The sequence below is a fragment of the Phaethon lepturus genome, unplaced genomic scaffold (genome assembly GCF_000687285.1).
Source record: "Phaethon lepturus isolate BGI_N335 unplaced genomic scaffold, ASM68728v1 scaffold15509, whole genome shotgun sequence".
NCBI lineage: Eukaryota > Metazoa > Chordata > Aves > Phaethontiformes > Phaethontidae > Phaethon > Phaethon lepturus.
The window spans coordinates 5,771-33,075 of NW_010565652.1; the positions used below are offsets into that span (position 1 = coordinate 5,771).

At 38.0% G+C, this 27,305-nt stretch overlaps 1 protein-coding gene across 1 annotated transcript in view; it reads right to left on the reverse strand.

The window, feature by feature from the left end:
- Window positions 1-27,305, reverse strand: part of LOC104627139 (supervillin-like) — a gene marked incomplete at its 3' end in the record, with an annotated part of 39,784 nt that overhangs the window by 1,179 nt on the left and 11,300 nt on the right. The window contains exons 5-17 of the mRNA XM_010295254.1: window positions 26,485-27,166; window positions 21,684-21,767; window positions 18,790-19,677; window positions 18,287-18,457; window positions 17,603-17,637; window positions 16,438-16,499; window positions 15,920-16,059; window positions 15,060-15,155; window positions 13,577-13,829; window positions 12,047-12,070; window positions 10,490-10,976; window positions 8,673-8,892; window positions 2,900-3,029 (exon numbers count right to left, since the gene is read on the reverse strand). Coding sequence (XP_010293556.1) covers window positions 2,900-3,029; window positions 8,673-8,892; window positions 10,490-10,976; window positions 12,047-12,070; window positions 13,577-13,829; window positions 15,060-15,155; window positions 15,920-16,059; window positions 16,438-16,499; window positions 17,603-17,637; window positions 18,287-18,457; window positions 18,790-19,677; window positions 21,684-21,767; window positions 26,485-27,166 — 3,272 coding nt within the window. The remainder of the gene's footprint in view (window positions 1-2,899; window positions 3,030-8,672; window positions 8,893-10,489; window positions 10,977-12,046; window positions 12,071-13,576; window positions 13,830-15,059; window positions 15,156-15,919; window positions 16,060-16,437; window positions 16,500-17,602; window positions 17,638-18,286; window positions 18,458-18,789; window positions 19,678-21,683; window positions 21,768-26,484; window positions 27,167-27,305) is intronic.

The window sequence follows — 27,305 nt, forward strand, 5'->3', positions numbered from 1 at the left end:
CATGAAAAAAACCAACAAACTGGAAGTCTTCCATCCAGCCTAAGATGATGAATACAAATATACTAAATCCAAAATATTTTTCCCAAAGTGATTTCCCACCCCCCAGTAAGGCATTCCTCAGTATACAGTTGTTCCCCTGGTGTTAGAGCTATTCTTTGAACTGTCCAAGTATGTTTTACCATACATATAAATAATTTAAGAAGTCTTGCAGCTTCCAACAAATTTTCCTCCTATGTGCAGCAATCATCAAAACAGATGCTGGACCTCGAAGCGAATCTCAACTTCCCACCTCATCTGTATCTCCCTGAGTTAATTCCTTATTCCCCCCCCGCCCCATCTAAGGTTGCTCTGTCAGCATTTCCATGAATTTTATGGGTTTTCTACAGTCTAGCCTACACATAAATGAGTATAACACATTTAGAGAAATATCTCACCATGCAGAAAACTGTGTAGAAGCATTTTGACTATAAGTGACCAAACAGCACTACAGAATGTAACTATTTTATTAAGGGTATGAGACTTTCAACTTTTGGTTTATAAGAAATTTACTCTAATAACTTCTATTTTATATAGCTATGCTTCAATAACCAAATCTCCAGAATAAGTTTGATAACCCTTTAAAAGACACAGACACACACACAAAAGAAAACCTAAAAATCTGTCTGACTACAGTAACAGGAGTGGCATGCTGCCACTAAAAACTTCAGGCATTATTCTGAACCAGCAGGGCATGACAGAAGTTTACACACCCTTGCTGTTGATGCATGACTGCTATGTGTGGAAATTGTATTTTAACTAGCTCAAAACACAGTAATCAATACAGTTCCTGCATTTTTATTGCAATCCAGCATCAGAAAGCACTAAGATTAAGTACATTGTACTCTCAAAGCTCTTCTACAAATAGAGACTCCAGTGGTGCACAGCTTCATGGTCCATCACATTGATTAATTATCAATAATAGTATTTGCAGATTTAAGGGCAGCTGACATGGTGTGTTTTAAGCAGTATGTATCACATAATGACTCAGCATCACAAATACCAATACAGTTCAGGGAGTTGTGTATCTAATAAGACTAACATTTTTTCTTACACATCCAAGATTTCACCCATTGGCAGACATGCAAATGCTTTGGTTTAGACTCTAAGTAGCCAAGGGCTAACACGAGCCAACAGAGTGGGTGACCCAGTGTCACACAAACTCCCACTGCTAGCATTGTCACATCAAAGCTTGTACCCTTCAAGCACTTCATGCTCGCTTACTTGCTTTAAAAGCCTAACTTGTGCTACACTGAGTGAAGTTGCTGCACATGGTAACGCAGCAGGGAGGATATGGGTGCTGGGGAGGGAGGAGGAAGAACAAAGGTTTTGTCTCTGCCTTAATCTTGGCAGCTGCTTAAAGCTTTTTCTCAACCCCATTGTCTTTAGCTGGAGTACATTTGTTATCTGATCTCAGCAGTTGTCATTTTGAAGACTAGCCTGTTAAAAATGTGACTGCAATTTTGCTTTCCTCGCTGAAACTATTTTTGCTTTAGGACATCTTTCAGACGAGCAACTGGATTTTTGAGCAAGTCCACAGGGTAAAACCAAAACAAAACCCATAAACCAAACTGCAAAAAAAACAGCTTTCTTGTTTTTTCTGTACAGTTAACAACAACCATTGACGAGTCGCATGTTCAGGCACAGATTTATGCTCAATAATGATGGACCATGTAACAACTCCTTACCTGTAATATACTGATGGAACAGGAGACTTTTTGTCTTTGTTTGCCTATACTATTTAATAGAAGCAGCATTTTCATACTAAATAATTGGATCCAAAGACTACTGTCCCCACTAGTAAAATCTGTAACACAAATTCTATCTTAACTTGTCCTCTGTGAAAATAGTCCTTCAAAAATTAAAGGCTTTTGAAACAGCCTATTTTATCTGACACTGTCATTTTCAAAATACTAGACTCAGAAGGGAAGCAAGTCTACATTAGTCCTGTAGTTTGAATCAACAGTCCATTTTGAAGCAAATCTTCCAGTCACCCTCACTTTCTGTGCTTTGGTTGACATTGCAGAATGCACAGACTTTTGGATGAAAGCAAGCCCTGAAGCGCACCCCTGGATTCCCATGTAACATCATGACTGCTAACAGGCAGTCAGGCCAAATGAGCAGACGAAACTTAGCCTGAAGCAAAACGTCACTGAAGCAAAATAAGTAAGCGTGGCATGGATATCAGGTCCTCATCAGTGATCACTCTGCTTTACAGATGCACTCCTGCTGGGCAACATAACTTACTCATGTATAGACATAGCCAGAATGTGCTAACAATGTGGACTTCCCTTTCCTCTACACCTTTCTACCCAGGTACCTGTCTCGTCACTAACATTGACAAGACAGATAAAATCCTTGTCCAGATGATTTATGTATCCACAAAAACCAAAGACCATGCAAGATAACCAAAAGCCAAATGGCTCATGAATGCTCTGGTACCTGCATTTCCTCAGTATTTCTAGGATCCAAAAACTGCTGCTCAAAATAAAGTTTATCCACAGAGACAATACGGCTTTAGGATTTACAAGCTCACTCATACTAAAGAAAACACCTGAACTTAAAGACTTAAGCCCACTGTGGGGAAAAAAGGCTTAAATCATTATACCGGTAAACATTCCCGAAGCCTTACAGGCCCACTTACTGGTTCATAATCTGCTGATGTAACCAATATCACATGTCCCAAGGCATTCTTGTTTAAAGACTTCTCATGTTTGGAGAATTGTTTTTTAAACAAGCCTGACATCAAGAGGAATAGCAGGAGCCAGTAGCTAATATTAGGCATGCCTGTCTAGTTGGATGCATCTTCAAAAAGCTGAAGCATTTCAAGCAAGATGTTTTTTCCAAACAAGGATAGAGTTACCTTCTTCAACAGCTGCTCAACTTCTTGCATCTGCGCGCTACGATCAGTGACAGACACTTTTGTATACTCCTGCTTTTTGCTGAGCCTGCTCTTCCAATCTTCTTCACCACTCTTCTTCAGCAATGCCAACCTAGAAGAAAAAACATGCCAAAAGGTAGCTTTAAACACTGTACTTCCCGCTATCCTCAAAAGTTACCCTTATTGTTTCACTAATGCTGCATTCAAGAAAATTTAAAATTAAGTTTTTGATTATTAACTATTAACTATAGTTATTTACATTTCATACACAAAGCTCACAAACAAACACCAAGTCTTTACTGAACATGTTGAATGGGAATCATCTGTCAAAACACAGACATCTAGATCTGAGACAGGCACCCTGGTTAATTTGTGTACTCAGTGGAAATTGCCAATATAGTCAAGGGAGACCAAGGTACAACACAGATCACCCTAAAGCAGACATATATATACACATTAATCATTGATTTTTCCCTCCATTCTGTCGATAAAGCATGGATAGTGACTAGCTCAGCTTCGGATGCTTATGCTGTAGATGTCCAAAGTTAGTAAGATGAATCCTACCTTTGGTCTGTACTGAACTCACTAAAAAAAGAAAAAATTAAAAAGTTATTTTCTTTAAAACCCAAGGAAAAAAAAAAAAAAAGAGGTCTATTCAGCAGGCACCCACCAATTAGGTCTCATCAGGCACATCAAATGACAACTCTGCAGTCACTGCTTTCACTACAACTCCAGTGACTGAAGTTACTATCAGACTCCTAGGGATCACTTAGTGTCTCCTTGAGTAGCTCAGGCATTGCTGTGACAAATCAGTAATACCAATGCACTAGTAATTTGGTGCTAACTATAAGATAGCTGTGAAATCTATCTGCAAGATTCAACTCATTTAAAGGATGTCTTATATTTAAAGTGTGGATTACCAATAATCCCAGGGAAGTAGGATCTCTTAAAAGTGCTATTTCCTAGTCTTGAGCAAAATTCTGAATGTAGCACAAAGGGACACTGACTGGCTTTGGTGGGAACAGCATGTAGATTTATTTTTCTAGAATTAGAACCTATTTGTCCATACAAACCATGAGGTGATTAGCTTTGGGTGTAGGGGAAATCAGTTAGGAACACAAGGTCTACACAGGCATGATCTTCAGCTTCCCTTCCTCCAAAATTTGTATTTGTATGAATTTTCTAGCTTTCAGAAATCATTCTTAGTACTCCATAAAATGTGTATCTGCAGTACCTGTGCAAACAGTTGCATCGGTCCACTAAATTTTTATTTTAGTTGAATCAAGTTTTACTACATAACTTTCTTTAATTTAGGGCATTTCAGTAAGGATTATACAAAACCCTTAACCCTATTAATATTTGAAGAGGTTCAGTAGCTAACGTGTTGGCAACCTATTTTGACCACAAGATACAGAGATTCCTTTTTAGACAGGCGACTACTGTTACCCTCACAGTAAAGTCTTGTACTGAAATTCTGAGAAGGAAGAGGTAAGACTAAGTATGTCTAGCCAGAAGCCAAGTTTCAGGCAGCTGCTTCCTGCAGAAAGTCCAGGGGGTGCAACCATCCCACTGACCTATTCAAAGATGACCAATTGGTCCTAAGACAGTCAGTTGAGAAAAACTTGAGAATGCAGAAAACAGTAAATCCACAGAATACAATGGCAGTAGTAATGTTAGTATTCAAGAAAGCAGTTACTTCTTTCTCTTCCTGCCCCAGCAGGCAGCACTGTCAGGCTTCACATTTCCTGGTTGCTTCATACCTCACAGCACAGGATGAGTAGGGGTGAGAAGGACTCACAATAAGGAGTTGAGGCCATGGTCAGTTTCCAGAACATATACAAGATTTCACTGCCCAGAACTAATCTTCTGGAGTGCATCCATGCATGTGTGAAACTGTGGAGGAGACCAAGATGGGACTGAATTGCCACCATGCAGTTGAATTACCTTCAGTAGTTATGTTCTCTCAGGTCAGCTTTGCTTAGAAATGATGTGATAATTGAAGCTGGAACGCATTTTGATCAGCTTTGGCCTGGTGGGTTTGGTTTTAAAAATGTCTATAGCTGCTCAGTGTAGCAGGCAGAAAAAAAATTATTATTTTTTTAAACCTGACACTACTACAGAGTATTTGCCCTAGACCTTTGCCTCAAACAGCTCAGCTGATCAGGAAGAGAAAAACTTGAATTCTAAGAATGCTTCTGTGTCTCTGGAGACTTTGTTTTCTCCTCTGTCGTAAGCATGGATTCATACTAGCCCTCCACTCTTCACTTATACATACAATGAAACAAATTGTTCCTAGAGTGAGAACACACATTTGTCTGTTTTGAGCAATGAAATCACCACTTGAAGAAATATGAAATTGCTTGTGAAATATGAAAAAAAATGAAAAGAAATATGAATTGCTTATGAAATAAGAAATGGCCCAGTATGCCATTGAAAACTTCACTGCTGTGTAAAACCTAAAGCCATGCATTTGTTTCGAACAATGGAAACAGCAATAAACTCAGACTGCCCTGGCTCAGCAACAATTGGAGGGCACCCTTTTGTATCAATAAAGATACAAGAACTACTGAATTGGTTCACAGAAGCAACCTCACCAGCCCAGTAGCTTAAAACAAAGTAGACAGCAGTTGATTCTTTGGAAAGTCTGCAAAAAAAAGGCAATTATTTGGCCTAACCCTTGAACTTGTTTAAGGCCTGCTGCCTGCTAGTTTCATTGCATACCTCTAGTTTTCCACTTTAGATAAATAATGAATAATCATTCTTTATTTACTTTCAGAGTTTTATTTATACTGCTTTTGCCTCCAAAAGTAAAAGTTCCTTTTACAATCTGAAAAAAAATCAGTTTTACTCTTTTCTTGAAAGAAAGAAGCTTTTTATATATCTGCCCATCTTTGATAGCTTGCTCTGTATCCTTCTTGCACCTGCTACTGAGATAGAATATCTTGCCATCAAGATAGAATGATCGTCATCCCAGAGGTGTCAGGATGGGTTCCAAGCAAAGGCTTTCACAGCTGAAGGCAAAATGTTCAATTAATACTGAAGGGAAATAGAAACAAGATTTAAACAAAGGTTTTTCCTAAACAAGGAGTGTTGTATGAAAGGCCTTGGCAAAAATCCTGGCAAAAAATGTCAAAAATGACACTTCTTTCTTCTGTGGCAATAGCTTGTTAGCCTTGAGACAGATTAAACTGGACACAGGCTAGGCTTTCACACATACTCCATTGGCTGCACTTGACCAGTTCCTTTCAGTTAAATTACAAATCCTGAAGGCCAATATGAGATAAGTAACTACAAAAAGGAAGCCGACTGTTAGAGAGTGCATAAATATACTATAGTGGGGACTAGTCTGCATAAGAAAGTCTTGCTCTGGTGTCCTACATCAAAAAAGGTTGAAAATTAAGTTTAGGCTGGGTTGTTCCTGAGAAGGAATGAAAGATGGTAAGAGGTCCACCTGAAATTAGGGCTATCTGTAGTTTTTTTTAAATGGTGATTGCCGCATGCAGCTGACTTCTAAAGTGGAGCTGATAGGGTGGCCTTCTAGCAACTTTGGTCTCCATAAATGCACAATCACAGGTAGTTACATGCAATGTATGCTTCATTTGAAGTCCTCCAAGACATTCCTCTTCCTGAAGGCAAGACAATTTAAAAAAAAAAAAAAGTTTCCATCACTCATATTATATATCAGTGGATTGGCCCTGGCTGCCTAAAACTACTCAAAGAGTCTTTGCTCCCTCTCACCTCCAAGCTGTGTGTTTGCAGAAGAGAGGATAGGGATAGGTGTCTTTTCCTTGAAAAATCATGATTTTTAGTCTTCTGTATGAAATAGGTAATTCTGAAAATGCCAGGCATGCACTCACTCCACAGGATAGTATTAGTTCAGTGAAGTGAGTCTTTGTGGAAAACCACTTTCATCCAAACGAGCATGCATGCATCCTGCCCAAATATCATTACATCTGTGGAAAAGCTGTTCTTCCATAAGGTGAAAGAATGTCTGACAGAGCCAGAAAAATCCACTGGATGCAAAGATGAAGTTAGTGAATGTAAAAGAAAAAAAAAAATCCAAAGTGTAATAGTTAATCTTTAGCAGAAACGTTCTTTGAGGTTTATGAATACTTGGCATCAACTACAGCCAAGAAAAAGAAAAAGACTAGTTGTAGTTTTTTAATTCTGTGCCAAGAAGTAGACTACTGTGGTATTTTGGAAGGCTAAAACATTTTGATACCAGCTCTGACATTTACAGACATTTGTGGAATCAGAGTATACAGATTCCTGACAAGAGAGCAGGTATTTACTTTTGTCAGCTTTGGGACTGACTAGACAGTCTTGGAGGCCTAACGAAAGCAATTTCACATAGGTGACTGACAGTCTTTAACATCAGTTCCTCAAGAGATCAACTCAACTGAAGCATTTAACTTAGGACCGAAACAGCTGCTAATACTTGGATCTTCCCTCCAACCTCTTTCTCTCCCACCAGGATCAGGGAAGGAAGATCATTTACCACCTATAAACCAGAAGTTACTGGTCTTAAACCTTACTTGCCCAGACTGTTGACATATTTACAGAAGAGGGGTAGTGGGGGGTGAAGGTTGTTTTAAACAAAACAACAACAGTGAACTGAAAAAGGTACGTACATCCTTCAGAAGGGGGACTAAGATTGCACAGCTGTTGTAGCTGTCCCTACACTCCCGCTTTATGTTAAGGCAAGAACACGGATTGGGGATGCTCTGTAAATGAGGATGACTCACATACCTCCTAGAAATACATGAATTTAAGAAACACACTTTGGAATAATGTTTAAAGAAAAAAAAATGGTTAGGAGTTCCTAATATCATATACACTTCACCAAGTGAGGGAATACTTTTACACAGTGAAAGTTTAGTCAAGCAGCTATTTTTATTTATTGGTTCTGCTTTCACTGCAGAAAAACTGAAATAAAAATAAGCCTATTTGTCAACTTGAAGCAAATAATCATAATTTTACTCATTGGACTGCTACCAGATCCTTTCAGAGCTGCGGATGAATTTATATTCTCAAAGTTTTGACTAAATTAAAATGACTTTTAAAAGTACTGCAGCAGCTATTGGAGCTTCAGCCATGACCTCCTACTGTCCCCAGAAGCGCAGAAGACTTAACATTTTGTTTCAGATCAGAATGATCTTGGGTTGGAAAAAATATTTCTAGTACTCCCACAAACCTGTCTAATTTATTACCCTTTTAAAACCCCTACAGTAAGTTCTCAGAAGTCAAAATGGCAACCATGTATTTCTGAATTAGAGAGCGAAACATCACAGAGTCTATCCCTGACTCCCTGTACTCAGTTTATTTAAACTAGACTCCCATAGACCAACAAAAAACTGGGTATTAAAAAAAAAAATCACATTATACCTGTTGTAATTGAAAGCAGAACATGGGGAAGTATATTGAGTATATCAGTATAAATCTAACTACTACTATAAATCAGAACTACCGTATGTATTTTTTACAACTTTCATTTTTTGAACTACTTATTGATAATTCAGGTGGCTCTTTCAAAATCAGATTAACACATTCTTTTGAGCAGTAATTCTCATTCACCACCATCTGCTTTATAAGCATGTCAGATTAGCTGCATGTTTCTGCTGTTAGTATTTGACATCTAATAAAGCCTAATAATCACTGCTTAGCTTTTTCAGAAACAGGTTTAAAGCTTCTTTTTATACCATCAGTCTAATAACTGTATTTATAGAGATAATTTTAAAAAGTGAAATTTAAGTACCTTTCCTTAATTGACATTGTTTTGCTGGAATTATCAAGGACATCCTCAGTTGTTTGTGCTTTGTTCTCTCCAACGGAAAACATCTCACAGGAATTCTTATAAAATTTGCCTTCCAATTGTTCGGAGAGCTCCTGCAGTCTACAGGATGCCGCAGCTGCAGTTTGTGAAACTGTCCTCATTGCTGATGTGCTGGTGAGTTCAGAAGTAGGCTCAGCATGGTCTGCCCATTCAAAAGAGAAGTGCTGAATTAGACCTAGTGCTATTCTCAAACATATTTTACATTGCTAACACTGAAGCAGCAAATCTGTTTTTTAACATTCAAATCACACGCTATCGTAACAGAAAAAAAAATTCTCGCTGAGCTGGAGTAGAAAGATTAATCATGCAATATTATCTGCTGCACAGACTGGCCATTTGTGACTGAAGTTCACATGAAGCCACAGAATATCATGTTTAATACACAATTCTGAACTTCATATGGATGAGGCACAAACTGCTGTGGCTGTCATCACACCAAGAGGCAAACAAATGGACAGATGAAAGTGAGAGGGGAACAAAGAGCAGGGGAAGAAAAGCAGACAAAATTCAAATAAGAAATTGGTAAAGCAGTTTAATGCATAAGTAGCATACTAGGAGGACATTTAATAGCTTAATAAAGGTATTATTTTCTAGAAGGGTGTTGGGGGCTTTTTTGGTTGTTTTTTCAAGCAGCAGTTAAACCACTGGAAAAGCTGCCTTGATGAAAAATAAATGCACCACTACAGTTGTCCTTAAGGAAATATAAGTAATCTTAATTTTTCTTTTTGAAATTTTACAAGCACAACACCCCAGTGATACACGACCGTTCCTGTTTTATCCCAGTCTCCGTCTCCCCTGCAGTCACTGAAAGTTAGTTGGATAGAACAGACACTGCTTTTGAGCAATACAGGCAGAACTATACCTTCCTCCCTACGTGCCTTCAAAGACGATTAAATTAAAAATAAATTAACTTCACAGGATGAAGACAAAATTGCTCCTAGCACTACAGGGTACTGTGCTCCTGTACCCCATCATAATAAAACAGAAAACTAATACAGCATCATTCTAAATTCAACAGAATAGAAGGCTTTATGCAATGACCAAATTGACTGATTATTTCTAAAGCACTTTGTTTAAGGATGGGTGAGTTTACTTATTAAGTTTGAATTATGCTGTACATATAGAAATGTAATTGCTCTAAGAATCACTTGGTTTATATTTTATCACCACATTGAAGAGAAAATAATAGTAGTTTTGCAAAAATAGTTATCTGAAAATTACCCGCTATTAGCTATATATGTATATATGTAGTTAATATATAACTATATATGCATGAGAAGGCAACCATTAAGTGCAGACACTTGACCCAGGGCAGCAAGTTTAAGTTTGTTCAGCATTTTGGAGGGCAGGGGCAAGGGCAAAAGAGGAAAGGATAAATATTAGCTTCAGCATATAATACCATTTCTTTCAAAGTAAGAAAATCTGAATAAAATTGATCCATCTTTAAGGGCTGAAGAATTGAAAGAATAACAAAGAGAAAACTGTATTTGTTAAAAATTTCGCAGGTATTTCTCTACTTTTAAGCCAGTTAAAAAAAAAAAAACAAACATAACCAGCCTTGATAATGTTTGAAATCAAGGTGTTTAAAACTAGAGAAATACCACCATTTGCTGAATAAGGAAAGAGACTACACTAATAGTAAGTATATACTGCACCTCTTTGCAAAGTCTTGCTTTTCATAACACTTTCCAAATCCATGTTTTCTTCAAAGGACTGGCCTTCTTTGACTTCCCATCTACCTTGCATGCCAGTATCGACTTCCTTCTGTTCAAGAGGCTGAGAAAGTGCTTGTGAACTAAACAGTTCCATGCTGCCCTTCCTCAGGAAGCTGTATATTGTCTCTTTATGGTGGTCTCCTGTTTTTTCAGGAACAGGATGTGTGGTTTCTTCCTCAAAGGAGCTGTACTTTGTCATTTCATTAGCTTCATGTGCTAGAAACCTCTTTCTCTCTTCTTCATGCTTCTTTGATGCTCTTTTGCTTTCTAGCACTTCCATTGAGGGCTGCCACTGTTCTGACTTCTGTGTGCGTTTTCCTGAAGAGTCCGAGTTTTGTGCTGAAGAGTGGAATCTCAAATCAGCTCTAGTGGCAGCACTCACGCTTCCATCACAAGCTGGCTTTACGTGCAGGTCTCCAGCATACAATGGAGAAAGGGTAGATGCCATCGTTGAAACCGATGTTGCAACTGCAGTTGACAGGGGAGTAATTTTTCCACTTTCGTGTTGTACCTATGGGGAGGAAGAAAAAAAAAAACCCAAAACCAAAAAACAGACTTAAAAGTTCTGAAATCATCGGTTCCCAAAATCAGTCTAATCACATCAATTCTTCAAAGGTGTGCTTCCATATGAATATAGTGCTCTACAAATGTAGACTAGAGACAGGTAAGGAAGGCAACAACACCCCATAATTTTGCTGCAGATGGATTATTCCATCCAAGGACGAAATGACTGCTCGTGAACAGCAACGTCTTTAGCAACAACGTGTGTATGTGCAGCATGCAACATGACATTGTGTCAGGGCTCCATGAAAAGACTCGTACTGACTTGGTACTACGCAGCACTGGGGAAAGAAATTAGTTCAGTTTCCAGACACCGGATGACATGCCATGTGCCCAAGCTAATCAACTCTGCATCTCAGCAGGACTAATTAGTTTTGGCACAGCTCTGCTCCGATACAGTTATGCTCTGGAGTTAGCTCAGTGCCAGAGAGACGCTGCTCCATGCTGTCCTACATAGGGCAGACATTCCTGATGCTTCTGCCACATAAATCACCCTCATGCAGGACTGTTACTCGAAGACTTTTTCAAATACAGAACATTTGCTGTCACGTACATCTCTGAACAAAGTATTTGAATCTAAGAAGCATATTTAAAAAACCTCCAAATTTGCTTTGCTGGCCTCCACAGTGGAACAATTATCTTTTTTAGTCTTCTTCCATAATAAAGTTTTCCTATAGACGGTTAAGATGCAAAATTTTTCTGAAATGCAGAGCTTGACTTTCTCTTCTCTGAAGGAGACAAAAGCTATGAAACAGACTGACAAACATGCCTTCATACACATCAGGAGAGGATTTTTGTTTGGCTATTTTGTTGTTTTCTTAAGCTGCAGGGCTAGTGAACAGCATGCAAAAGGAATAGACACAACTCCCACCAGCAGGAGGAAGTCAACTGAAAACTTAAAATACACATGCAAATTCCATAAAGCATGGACAACAGTCATTTGTTACACAAATTGGAAAGCAGAGCAAAGACTAATACGCTAGCTCAAAAATTCCAAAGCAAGATTAAGTAAATAGTTACCAGTTTACTCTTTTTCCATTGCATCTATCAGAATTAGAAATTTAGAGGAGATCAGCAAAGGGATTTCAGCTTTAATTACAAGATATTTACATTTTCACTTATGTATTTTGGTAACGTAACCTCTAGTTATCTATTTTTTGATACCTTTCTTTTGTTTCTTCCTAGAAAAAACTGTAACTACATCTCAAAACATCCCAACATTCCAAATGAACAGTTCACTATAGAAAGTATTTTTCATAATACTCTCCCATTGAACTTTGTTCAGTCAACTCTAGTTTCTTTTGCTAGGTTTAGAAAGATGACAAAATATGCCTCCTCTGCATTTACTTGCTTGAGCAGCAAGCTTGTTCTGTACAACTCTGAAAAACTAATGTGACTGTCACTTCTTTCCCATCTGCTTCAGCCCATTCCTGTTTATCACCTTCGTGACTCCCAAACAAGTTAGTGACACAATCATTAAAGCGGCCAGGCTGTGACAGTGGTTGGCACGTGGAAAATGAATGGAAAGAAGACTATGTAAGGTCTGGAAATGTTGCTAAAATAAATTTTCCAAGTATTTACTACTACTTCATGCCTAAGTAAAGTAGGCATAAAATACAATTATCTATCTATACAGCTTTGCACCAATACAGTTAGAGAAATCCTGCCTTCTCACTATTCTATTATTATAATGTGGAAAATGCATAATCATGAATGAAGCATATAGAAAGAGAAGGTCAGGAACTTTCTAACACACAGATTGATCCAAATCCCTAGAAATATGACATGCATAGGAGTTGTGCTTCACTGTTAATGTAATTTCTTTTAAAGCTGTAATACTAAGCGACTGATGTTTATGCTGTTGTGAACATCAGCTCTGAAAGACCACTGCTGGGCCATCTTATGCTTGAACTTCACTGAAAAGGCATTCCTTTGCAGCTCCAGTTACATGAAGGATTCCAGAACAGGAAACCCAATTCCACTGCACGTATTAAATAATTTCATTTTGACCATGACTTTCTGAATTTCAAAAGTATTTTGCTTTTAAGGAAAAAAATAAAAATAAAAATCAATGCCCCCTCCCAGAGGAAAATGACAGAGTAAGTCCTGACGAATAAGGGAAAAATATAGTGCTTTCAGGAAAGAGTCTGAAAGTTGCACATGACAAAGCTCTAAAATTCCCTGAAAATACATCTAGAGCACTATGATATGTGTCATGGTTTTTACCTCTTTGGTCATGAATTTACTTATGGAAGACATGTAATATTCTACCGGAAAAGACAGACACTGTGAAAGGTACAGCATGTACTAATCAGGAAATGATATACTCTTGAATTACTTAAAAAAGAAAATCACACCAATGAGGTCAAACATTTTAGAGGATGTTGTTCCTCAGTGTCATAAAGACTGCTTCCTGACAAGCTATTTTGTGCGAATATGTCATGACCCCAGTGTGTAGCTCAGAGCAAAGGCCAGCTGTTACAGCATCTTACACTGAAGCGGTTTCCTCCAATAAAGAAACAAATGAAAAAGACCTAAGATTGCACTTACCTGCTCAACTTCTCCAAGAGTGACTGGCTGAGTCTGGTAACGAGCATTCATTCTCCTGTGCCTAATATCTCCTCGACTCCTTGTGGAGATGGCCCTGGATACTGGTTGAGACAGTTTGTTAAACAAAGCCATCTTTTCTGCCAAACTTAAGGTGGAAGAATCTGGTTCATCAGACTGATCTTGCCCCATTGCCTCTTTGGCTGCTCTTATCTCCTCTTTAGCTAAAATTTTTTGGTGTGCTGATGCCTGCAGGCTGAAGAAACAGAACTGGAAATTAGTTTTGATGAAGACGTTACGAAGTTTTAAAATCTCAACCTGATAGAAGCAGAATTGCACATGAAGCGCAATAGCCAATGTAATATAGCAGCCTAAGTGGTTATGCAGTGGTTCAACATTGGCATGATGAATTCTAATTCAGCAGCTGCAGATTTAAAAAAAGTTAAATTTTCATTCTCAAATTCATTTGATTAGGACACAACAATTTTTTAAAAGGGGAACTCAAGTTTGAAGAGAGACTTTTCAGACCAATCTCTATACAGAATACAGAGCTATGGAGAGAGATTTAAGATGCCTGCTGTAGAACAAACACGGGTCCTACAGTACAATTTACATAAAATTCAATTTTATTAGAAATAATTTGTGGAACATATACAATAAAAACATTTAAAAGATGGATTTAAACTCCAAGTTAGTGCTGCTTTTAGGTTAGCATAACAGTAATGCCTCTTATAATTTGAAGTGGAACAGATCAGACTGTCTTTTGTTCCGAGTTATCTAGAGTAACTCAACAACAAAAAACAGCTTTGAAATATACTCCATTAATTTTAAAGATTGTTTGACCAATGCTGAAGGCAGACACATTCATTCATAAAAGCTGTAATTGCATTTGTCTCTACAATAATATATTTTATTCACTTCTAGTTAGATTCAGCCACATTTATGGAATTAGTAGTATTCTCTTTTTTTTTTGTTTTTCCCTGTCGTGGTCTTTGCTAAAATTCTCTCATTCAGAACAGGCAAACAGTATTCTGCAACTTTACCTATAGGTGGTGCAATTTCTTATCTTTCCTTTAATTTTGCAAGCTAAAAAAAATAATATATGTAGAGACAGAGAAAGAGGAAATGTACTGCTTGTGAAATCAAGCACACAACTTTGGTATTTTCATCTCCAGATGACATTACCATATTAAAAAAAGTACAAGACCAAAGAGGGTTCTGCTAGGTATGCTCACATGCAAATTCATTTCTTTCAGAAAGAAGAATATGTTTCTGAATAGGTAAGTGTGGTTAGAAAAGTCCTGAAAACAGATGCTTGACAAAAAAAAAGCTGCATCATTCTATCATGCAAACATAAAGTTGACATGTTTTAAATGTTCTTGAAATGAGTATTGACTTGAAAGATTGAAAAGGCATTCAAGACTTTAAATCTGCTATTGAGGAATCTTGTGCTCCATGTAACATGCATGTTTATCCCCCCCAGTACCTGATAGGTTGTACAGTGCTCTTAACTACAGTGGGACTAGGTACTCTTGTCACTACTGTGTGGGTATTCACAGAACGTGAAGCAGGGGTAGATTCACTTTAAAGAATTGCCAAGGAGGGAAAATTCACAGGGAGAGAGAAGAAAAAAGCATTAAGAAAAGCAATACATTAAGTGTTAACTACAGAAAAGACCAAAACCAGAACAAAACAAAACAGAAAAAAACCGAACAGCAATGATTTTTAATTACTGAGTTATCTGCTATGACCTTTGCAAAATAACTTCAAATACTTTGAAGAATTAAAAACTGAGAGGAGCAAACAGGTGATCTCGAAGTTACTCATTAAACAGAACATAATCTATTTTTTAGTAGATCGTTAGGTTAATGTCCATTCACCTTTGTTCAATTTTCCCCCAAAATTACTTTCCTTTTTTCAGGAAAATTTCATGATGTATGACCAGAGTGCAAGAAATGCATTTCCAAAAAGTACATTTGAGATTTCATAGTGTAAAAGGTTTTCCACAATACAAATACATTACATAAGAAATTGTGCAGATTTCCCTCAGTGCAAAATATCTTTTCCATTTCAGTTACAAACCAATGCTACGATTAATCCTGTTTACGTAATCTACAGGTCCATAAGCTTTCTGCCAAATTGCAGTTCATACAAGTTATGCTTTACTAGTTCCTCTGCTTCTAACAACGAATTTCAATACAGTTTTCCCAGTGGTTCTCAAGGAAGTTGGGCCTTAACAATAGGTTTTCCTTGCTACAAAGTTGTAACCACCACATACATGGAACTTACTCCCAGATTTAAAAGCAGGAACCAAAGTTGGAGCCAACACATATGTACAAAACTTACGTAGCTGCAATGACCACTTCCTCACTGGTAATTGGTTGTGTGTGCGATCTATCCTGCAAACGTCGCAGTCTTCTTTCTACTGCTGAACTTCTTGTAGGTGGCTTCGGAATATTTTTCATTTCAAATGATTTTTCCATTTCCTAAGAGGACACATGTCATAATTAAAAACATGGAAGAAAGGTTCTAAAACAGTACTTTCTTTTTAGATTTCTTGCATGCAAAGTAGTAAAATTCCCCAATGCCCATCTCTGAATTAGAAGCAGGATGTAATTGCACAGTAGGCGTCATGGAGTTAAAACTGACTACACATCTCTCTAAATGACATTCTTAAAGAATGCTTTAGAGCAATAGGTCTACTGTATAGGTAGGCAAGATGAAGTTAAAAAAAAAGTTATGTAGTTTGGACTTTGTTAAGTGCATTACACTTCATTCTAACCCCACTTCATTCTTGGGGTTCTTCAGCATCTTGTATATGATATGTGTAACTCAGCCTTCTATGAAGAAAATGTAATACTTACTCTAAAAAGCAGCCTCTTTGCAGCTACACTTAGTTTGGCTCGGTCATCTAATTTTTCTTCGTCTTCACAAAGGAAAAAAAAAAAGGAGGCTGAATGTAATGAATCAAGCTCATAATAATTACAAGGGGTTTTTTTGACTAAATGTTTTCTGAACTCCTCCAAAATTATGTTTTACTAAGAAAAGAAGCACCACCTGCAAATAAGCTGGCTGTTGCTCCATTTTAACAAAAGACTTATCATGAACCAAATTGTGTAAACGTTACTTATATTCACATTTATTGCATCAGAGGAAAATTCTTAACAGGTTTTGAGAACAAAAGACTTGTCTTCAGGACAGTTCATGTGCTTTCAAGTTATCAAAAAAAATTTTTATGAATAATCACACTTATTCTTTATTGGAAGACATGGACTAAGAAAATAATTAGACCGAAAAACTGTCTTGTATTCATCCTGCTGTATAGAACATCTGTTTTCTACTGGTTGACCATAGAAGATGATCTCTCCTGGAACCTGGTCATTCTGATTACTGCCTTGTGTCCCCATTTTTCAGAGGCTCAACTGGTATCCTTGGGAGCCAAAATCAGCATCCTCCAGATCCAAGAGCCAGCATCTCAATGGTGCAGAGGATATCAGCTTTCAAATAGTATAAGGCATTAAATCTAAATTTAGCTACTCATGAGATTACCTACTTAATTTGTGCCAGACTTGCTGAGAGCGACAAGGAGGAAAGAGAAACAAGATGGCAGACTGAATTCTATAATTTAATAATGAACATCTTGCAACTTCCTTAATTAGAAATCACATTACCAATATCAGTTTTACACTATAGTACAGTCTTTCTTTAGTTATTAGTCCTAGACCATCAATTAAAATGTGGGTTTTTTTCCCCAATCAACTAGCTTATTTATTAACTAAATCAGAAAAAAACCCAAACCTATGTTGAAAAGTGTCAAGCCATCCCCCCGCTTGCCTCCCATATGAAGTTCAGTATCCATAGACAGATTTTTGGATTTAAATTAATTTTTAAAAAGTGGTACTTCAAACATATTATAGGTAATGATAGTTATTTTCAAGTGGACTTTGTTTGCATTATCAAATAGTTCTTCAGTTAAAACAAAACACATTTTCTCCCATTTCTTCCTTAGGAAATAGCATAGCAACATACCTTCAGCAGTTGGTACTTGTGCACTCAGAATTGACCTAGTGAAAAGTTATCAAACAGAAAGAAGTTAGTTGGAAACAAGATATCAAAAATTAAATTCAAACTCCATCTGAAGTAGAAGGACCTCAAAAGTCTTAAGAGTTGGAAAACTTTAACTATTTTTCAAGTTTCAACAGTTTCCACTTTGACATCCTTTAATAAAGCAGAAAGGCAAGCAGTTGCAGCCAAACTTAAATACAGTAAAGAAAAATTATTTCCAGTTCATCTTGCAGAAGATAAAAGTCTAAGATTTGCTGCCAGGTCTTTTAACATAAAATATGTAGCTTTGGTTGTTTACAAAAAAAACCCTAAATGATAAAGCAGCGTAGATAGAAAGGAAACTCTTTATATAAAAAGACAAAAGCATTTATCACTAGACAGAACCAGACAGCCAGAACTTTATTATGACTCACTCATCACCATTGGGGGGTGGGGGATGGGGGGTGGGGCGGCATTTGCAACGAATTGTTTTTGTTGGCAGCATTTTAGTTTTTATTTTATAAGAAGCTATAACAAATATTTGATTGTTTTCAAAGAGCAACAACAACTTTGCAAAATGTTTATTCTAATAAATTAATGAAGTCTCTTTACAAGCTTGTTCACGTCTACCTGCATCAGAATGCTACCCAAAGCTAAGTACATGCCTACCTATCTGTCTCCTTTCGTTCTGCTGACGTTATAGGTTGAGTTTTAAATCTCTCAGAAGTCTTTCTATTTTCACCAGGAGAAAAATAGCGCCTTGGCCTTCGTGGCCCTCTTTCACGGTCACCATTGGCAGACAAAGTGCTACCTGCCGCTGACATCTCAAACCGAGATTCACTTTAAAACCACATGATAGAAAGTGCATAGAAAAGAAAAAAGAAGAGAGAAGTAAAGCATAGATGTAAGCATCTCAACAATTCACTAGAGATCACTCTGCATGCTCCTCTGGTAACATGCGCAGATGTACACATTCCAGCTACCCCACATCACAACTTGCACTAGCAAGCAGAAGCACAAAAGCAGGATTCAAACCATCTCAGCCTCCAGTACACACTGGTGAGAGCTAAGCTGTGTGCTTTAAGTGCCGAACACAACTGCTGTTGAGTGTGTGTAATTTTTGCCAAGGACGTGCAAATTTCACACGAAAATACGTCTGAAATGTCACCTACAGTTCCGTTTTCTTGTTGGCATTAGCAGTCTCCAGAAAGACATTACGGAGCTGGGCAACAGAGACTTTTGTGTCAACCATGCCAATCTCACCATTTGGTGCATTTGCTTCCACGTTCTCCTTACTTTTAAAAGCTTCTAGCTTAGGAGCCACAGTATAGTCAGACATTGAGCGAGTCAGGACTTTATGCTTTGCTGTTGACACTTTCCAAACAGGAGCTTTTGCCTCGGCAGGCTGCGATACAGACCCACTCTGTATGTACATAACAGCTTCACTCCTTTCTATGTTCTCAGGGGTCTTAAACTGCTGCTCAGGAGCCTGCCTCTTACTGCACTCCAGCTCTCTCTGAACTTCTGAGTTAACTTTCAGCTTGCTTGTGAAAGAGGAACTCCCCACAGGGGTATCCAATTCTCCTCCTCCAAAGAGGCCTTCGTGGTTCTTCCCTTGCTTGCGAATTTCAGATGGCAAAATTGGTCTTCTGCCTTTGGAAGCCTGTTCACCCTCCAAGGAATCTTCTTCATCAGGCTTTGCTCCATAACCAAGTGTCTCTTTCTTTTCACTCTCTGATGCAGTGGCTGCTGACGATTTTGTTAAGAGACTAACATTGTCTGGTACGAGGAGGCTGCCAACAGAGATGTTTGCTGGCTCTTCTGTTGCCATCAGCTGAGCTGTGTGCGCAATACCAGCAGGCTGAATATAGCCATGTATTGGTTGGCGAACTGAACTGACGGGCTGATTTATAACCCTATCAAAGGCAGATGTTTCTGTCTGAAGAGGCATGTAGTGGGCTGGCACTGGATGGGATTTTCTCTGAGATACTGTGTCTGTGACAAGTTCAGGGCTTCCACGAGCACTTTCCTCTTTCACCAGTTTCTCTCTAACTTTTACTCTTTAAGAAAGAAAAAGGATTAAAGCTGTGAAGAGCAATACCCAATCTGGGAAAGGCACACAGACACCTACTGGGAGTACAGACAGCAACATTGTATTAAAATAAAAAGCAATTAATACAGAAAAGTAAGCATTCTTATGATGCACCCTCCCTCATCCCCTCCCCAAATCTTAGCTGTAACATCTCTCAAAAACATTGAAGTGATTCACAGGCCCTCAAACATGCATGACTCCTGAGAAGGTAACTGAACAAGCTCTGAAAACATACAGCATGTTCCCATGAGGTCATAACTATGTTTGTCAAACAGCACATACCCATAGTCTCAAGCAAACAAGATGATCAAAAGTGCTTTTTATATTATCAAAGTGTTGGGTTCAGGCTGAAATTGCAAATTCCATTGGAAGTCATATACGTAGTCAGATTTTTGAAGGTTGTCTAAACACTGGGCAGCTTACATCATATCAAGATGCTGTTGCATTGGGGAAGGGATGAAAAAACACATTATCTCCACCTAGCCCTTGAGATGTTTTGCCAGATACTTTTATACTTGTTTTGTGTATCATATAAGACATCTAAAATGTTACGTGTAGTGTAATCTGTTTCAGTAAGTAAGAAAAAAAGCTGAAGTGCAAGCCTTAAAGCCCAAAGTGAAACTATGGCATGGCTGTTGCTCTTCAGAGGGCTTGCAAGGGAGAAAAGGATTTAAAAAAATCCCACAATCAAAACAAGCATTCTGTTTTAAAACTTTTCATTACATTCTAACATGCAAAACTTACAGAAATGTTCCCAGTTACCTTACTTCAGTGTGTTTTCTAGAAGACACCTCTAGACTTGTGTAACATCCATGCAAAACAGAGCTGTATTCTACCTTTAGACACTTAATGCAACTGCACTAATGGAAGGCAAGCACGTGCAGCCAGAGGCAGCCTTCGCTCTACGACTACAACTGCAGGTAAGCTATCCGGCAGTTTTACAGCCACAGTAAGTGTTCAGACAGCTTACAGAGTGAGCATTAAAAATATAAAATGTACATACAATAGTCTCATACACAGTTTTAAAAATGAAAGCCCTGTACTTCTTCCCCTCCCAAATAAGGAAGGAGAGAAACTCAAGTACAACAGAAGACTCGCTCTTTATTTGAAAGTACGTAATCCAGCTCAAAGTATGTGCAATTCCAGGCTTGCCAACAGACTTTTTGGAGTTTACATTATTTTAAAAAAGCAAGATGTAGAAAAAAAGGCAAATTAGTATCTGAGAGAATTATTCAGGATATCCAAAGTTATCTGAAACACCAACCTTTCTAATATTTTGGTGTTTCTTACCTCTGAGGATTGGTGCACTAATCAGGGAAACTTCTCAAAGTTACTTAAGCACAGAAAGTCTGTTCAGTCTGAAAAAGTGATTCTTTAAACTACATGTACCAAGCATTCTCCAGAACATCCACAGTGATGTTAGTACTGGGTTATAAGAATTACTTCAATCAGAAACATGGAAAAGAGTCTTCCTGCAATGTTTCTCATGGTGGGCTAACTCTATGTGCTACCAAACTGGGAAAAGCAGCTGCTTGTAGCTCTGATCAAGATCTTGGTTTACTTTCCAATATAAATTTTTTACTTCTTTTGTACCATCTCCTTTGGAATTCAAGGAATTAATTGTAGGGAATACTAATATGGAATGGTGTATGGTATAAAAATCTACTGATTTGCAGAATACAAAGTGGGATAAAATAAGAAGTTATAAAAATTAGTGGAAGCCAGAATGATAGTAGCTGTGGAAGAAGCTTGGGACATTTGTACTTCATCAATATACCAATTGGTTGTAAGTCACAATAAAAGCACATGCTTAAGAAAAGTTTCAATAGCTGTTTATCCGCAAGAAACAACACTTTCTAACTTGCTGCTGTTAAAGGAAAATTAAAAGCAAGTGTTAAATGAAGACAGAGTAAAGGGAAAGAAAGAGGAAGTTTGTAGTCTGATTGTTAGCCACACAGCTACGTTTTATGATACCTGGAGGGCCAGCTGATAAGTGAAGGTGTGTCCCCTTCCGAATCTTTCTGAAGAAACCATTCAGGTTTTGCTTTCCCTGCACTACTACAGAAAACAGAACTTCAGGTAATTTTTGAGATCTTAACACATGCTCCCGTTGTTTCTCCCAGTCTTCCCTCCCCATGGCTTTTTTTTTTCCCAATTACTCAATTACAGAGGACTGTTAATGAAAATAAAAGCACAGCACATTAATCAAATTGAAAGGTGATAACCTGTGAAACAAACGATCATATTAATTCCACAAACATCTAAACAGTGTTCTGAATGTTAAATATTCTGCAAAGGTAACTTTACCAAGTGTATGTCATCCAGAATTTGAGAAGTGAAAGCAATTACACAATCTTACTTATGCCATTTGCCATTGCAGGCTGGTTTGAAGGGTTATGTAAGGACACCTGGAAGAGTTGCTAAAACCATTCCTTTAATTTGTGTTTTAAAGTGGTAAAGACTGCTGGGTCCAAAACGAAATGGTAGTATGAGGTTTAATGAAGTTAGAAATTCAGATGGCTGTATCATACTTCCTAAGAAATTCTCAGGAGCACCTGGAACCCCTCTCTCCTCTTGTATAGCCCTGTATCACAAAAGCTTCAAAAATGCAAACCCAGTTAGATCAAGTGAAACATGCTGTGTCGCTGGATGACAGGGGAGAGGCCATGCTTAAAATACCAAACCCCCAATTTGATCTCGTCTTGACTTTATTGTGTTTCCATTTTAGAGTTGAAAGCATAAAAAGAAATAACAGCACTGCAAACTTTCAAAAGCCCTGCAGGAAAGGGTGTTTGCAGACTACCTAGTATAGTTTCTCAAATACTTTCCTAATGCCTACCTTCACCTATAGTCTCTCAGCAACAGTAATTACATCAAATACTTTTAACCTTGCAAGCACAGCCTGTCCAGCCACACTAACGTTTAGAAACTCCCCAGAGGACAAGCAGCCAGGCTGCTTTCCATTACTTATAGTTACACCTGAATGAACTCCTCACACTGCGGTAGAGCTATTTGGGATGAAAATCCCCTATTAAGCTCCAGGTCACTTACGTCAATTTTTCTTAGCTGGTCTTTTAATAAAAATAGTTGAAAAAGGTCAAATCAACAACTGTTCTTAAGATAAGAGTGCATTTACTGCAAATAAATTTAAATTTGAGAACTCACCTACAGTGGTCACCTTATCCAAATCAAGCTTAGAACAAAGTCAAACAACTGTTAAAACACCTTTTGTTTTTCCAAATGTTTTTGAATTCCTAAAAGAACTGACCAAATAGCAGCTAAAAACTTTTCACAGGAGCTGACCCAGTAGCTGGCATTGCTTTGAAGCAAGCAAACTTCCTTCTCGTCTCCTAATGTGTACTTTGGCACATTTTTATAGTGGGCATGGCCCAAGCAGCAATTATTTGTACTTGATCATTCATCCTTTGAAAAGAGCAGTCAGAAGAATGCAAGCCAAGTTTTGAATTTAGAGTTAATCAGCCACTTCAGCAGCCAAATGCAGACAATGTCAAATGATACCTTCTCAGCACTTTGTTGTCTTCTTAGTGATGGACAATAGGATTAATTGTTAAATCTTCTTAGGACTGAAGGCACAAAGCTTTCATATGTATTCTGAAGCAAGCTGCATTTATTTTCCAATTTCAACATAGCAAATTTAACAAAAACAATTTTGCAACCTATATGTGTATATATATGTGGAATTGACTTCAAAATCACTGACCCAGCTTTCCACCTGGAAAGCTGGCATGAGCCCTTATTTTGCTTGTGCAAATGGCCTTATAGGAGACTACCACATAGTAACTTTACAGACTGCATGGAAATAGGCAATGACTTCTCTACCACTCAAAAACAGGGACAAGAGTTTATGAGAGGTTATTCTTAAATCTCTGAATATCACACTGAGTACACACTGGCACTGGAAGAACAGGCTTTTGGCAACCTGGCCTTTAAAATACCACCTACTGCCTAGACATCTATCCAAACAAGAGATCAAGTCCTAAATTTAAACTCTTGGTTGCTGTAAGAACTACACCACATCTTGGTGGGTGCAGATGATTTCCTTCAAAAGACGAGACACACAGTGACAAACCTGTTTTCCACAAATACAGACTCAAGCCTCATTCAGAAGGAGTCTGAAATTAGTGATAATGCAGTCAGCAATTTATATTAAGTTATGACTTATTCCTTCTGCTTTTGCCCCAGTGTCCCATTTGTCCATATGGCACTACTGCAAAGCAGAGAAATAAAAACGACCATACCATAGATGGGAAGGAGTTTAAACTCGAACTGTCCCAACATCAGAACCCACCTGAAAATGGATCTTACCATTTCATTATGTAGAAATGGAGAACAACTAAGTCTCAAAAAAAGGAAGACCTTACAGAAGGGACCTGTCTCCAGTGCCTGCCAAACACAGCTGATCCCTTAGTGTTTCACACAGCATTAGATTATGTAGGGACGTGTAACTTAACAAATGAAAAAGTATGCCCCCCATTAAAACCACTGCTTCCTTAATTATTTCTCTTCTGCCCAACTTTTGCAGCATCTTTTATTATAAAAAAAAAGGTAATGCCAGAAGTGGCAGCTCAAAAAAGAAACAGCTGAACTTTGTCAATGATTTGATAATGCCTTCAGCCTGCTCAGTCTGAACTTGTAACTGGTTGTAAACTGCATTAGAAAAAACACACTTGTTAGTTAAAGATCAAAGAGCTTTATAAGGAGACCTGATTTCTCCACATTAAAGGCTAATCTGTGAATGAGTAGATTCAGGTGTGTCTCTATAGCCAGCATGCTGTTTCACCAGGGCAACTGCCATCCCCCCAAGTGCTGCGTGCAGTGCAGCTTCTTACAAGTTGGAAGAGATAACCTTGAAGGCATTTCATTGTTCAGTGTTTCATTGGTTTTCCCCTCACAGAAACAGAGACTAGGACTGCTTTATGAAAGTAAAGAAAATAAACCCCCTTTTTACATTGCAGCAGACACATTCTTGGCTATAAAGTTTGATGGGCTAGTCTCTTTGCTTTCCTAAGGCTGAAAACTTTGTCCCTTCCTTCACCTTATAAAACAAAGAAAACAACCTGCCAAAGGTTCATTGCTCCAATATCCCTTCCAATCAGTAATTGGATTAGTCAAGAGATTTATCTCAAATTAACCATTTGAAGATAAGGGATAATATTTTGTAGTATTTGAGTTGAGCCTGCTTTGGAGACAAGTTTTTTGGAGCCTGGAATAACCTAGTCAGCTCAAGGAGTTTGAGTGCAACTCTGCTCTCAGTTGTATGGATGACTTGGCGGTGACTATTTCTCTACTGTAGTAGCAGAATTGTAACCTTAAAACATAAACTAAATACAAAATAGTACTTCCTAAGTATGTCGACTTACTTTCCCTCTGATGGCTTTTTTGAAATGACAATATTCCTTTAAAATTTTGGCTTATTGGGAGAGTCCAATGATAGCTCATACAGCCACGTTATCCATGCAAAAGAAGGTGAGCAGGATTAGAAGTCACCTGAATAATGAAAAGCTATGAAAAAAATATTAAGAGACTACTACTGGTGTGTCCTCTGCAATAAAGTGAAAGCAAGAAGAAGGCTAAGTACATTTGAGCAGTTTATAGGCACTGTAAGTACATGGCTTAATCAATCTACCAGGTGGTTAAACTTTGACATAGAAGATTGCTTCCTCATTCAAACTTTAAAGTATGCTTATGAGAGTTAATAAGAAAGGCCACAACAAATAAGAATCAAGTTTGTGATTTTGATGGGAAGGATAAGAAGTCCGGTCAAGGTAGCTTGGAACCTACTGCAAAAAATGCCAAAAAGTATAAACAGTTCAGTTTATGCCAGTTCAGTTTTTTTGAAACAGTCAGCACTGCTCAGAATGATGCAGATGTGTTTACAATTAAGTTGTCATTACAATTTACATCATTTTTAGCTGCAACATTTTAAGTCAGGTTTTTACAGTTATTCTTTTCTATCTATCCACTACCTAGAAATTAAAGAATCACACTTAGAGAAAAATCATACTTTTAAAGAATTCTTAGTCACATGTTCTTTTCAGTTACCATAACACTTTGACAGTCTGTGTTTGCACTACAGGGTGAAATTACAGTGTGAAATTAGTGAAAACTCCCCCACCCCTCTTCTGGAAGAATCTGGATACCCTGTTACTGGAGTAAATTTGTCAAATCTGAAGTTATTCAGCATACCATCAGGGAGCCTATGTTTTCCCAATTCAGCATGGAATTTTAACTCTCTCCTCTGCCCCTTCACACACATACCCTGATATTATCTGAAAGATTAACTATCACAGTTCAAAAGGGTTTTTACACTTTCACAGTCAGAAAACAAACCAGCTGTTATTTCAACTGACCCAAGAAACTTTTCAGCTTTTAAGTCCGAGACCTGTTTTACCTTGGCGGAAGCCATCATGAAGCTATTCAAATCTTCACTAAGAAACAGCTTGCCTTTACTTGGAAACCGCTCCCCCCCCCCAAACAATTACAGGATATAGAGGAAAAAAAGTTAAAGGCTTGCTCTAACAGTTTATGAAAAAAAGAAAGCATCAGATTTAGAACCAGAACTGCTTCAATTTCTAGTCTGTGTAAATATCTTAAACATCCCACTCCCCTCCCCTCAACAGGGCCTAATTTTAGCATAAATCCTATAAATATAAAGTGAAACCAAGGTCATACCTAATCATAAAAATAGATACCCACTTCCTTGTATCAGAAACACACTGAGTGTTTCTCACAAACAAATAAAAATCATGCTTACCTTTGTCTGATGTTACTGTGCAAGGGCTGGTCATTCTGCAAATGGATTGGTGAGGCTGCCCGCTTTGGTGAAGAACGGGACTCTCTCGGGGTTTGCTTTGGTGATATTGGCACTTCATTACAGGAGGAAGATTCTCGTCCAGAAAGTGAAAGGGAGACAGAACTATCCAAGGTTGCTGAAGGGTCAGAAGCCTGTCTAATGGCACTGTCATCTGTTTTTCTATCACTCTTTTCATTTGAGAGGTCTTCTTTACCTGGAACACCATCTTTTTCATGGCTGGAGTAATCTCTGGATTCAGAAATTAGACTCTTCGACTCTTTTGTCTCAGTCCTGGACAAATACAGGGAGCCACAGTCCTTGTTTTCATCATCTTGCCTTTCACTTTTCACTCCCTTTCTTTCCACGCTGTCGGGATCTTTCCTTGCCCGTGTATATCTGGATGAGTAGTCAGAATCCAAATCAGAATCAAGAGATAATCCGTATTTTTCTGCCAGCTGGCGCCGCCTCTCTGCCTTGTACCTAGCTATTCTTTCTGCTTTTGACTCTAGTTCCTGAACATCCATGTTTCCTGTACTATACAAGGGCTCTGTATTACCTCCTGTGATTTCTGCTCTGTATCTGGATGATCTGGGTTGTTTTTCTACGGAAGAATCTGAAGTTTCTTCCTCTTCATTTGATCTTCCTGTCAAACGTACAACATATATGAGCAAGTCCATCCCAAAATTCTGAGTATGCTACCCACCATTTACAAGTGAACTAAAAGCTTCCCATTTTCTTACAAATCAAAGTGTACTAGTGACTGCACAGACACATTACACTTA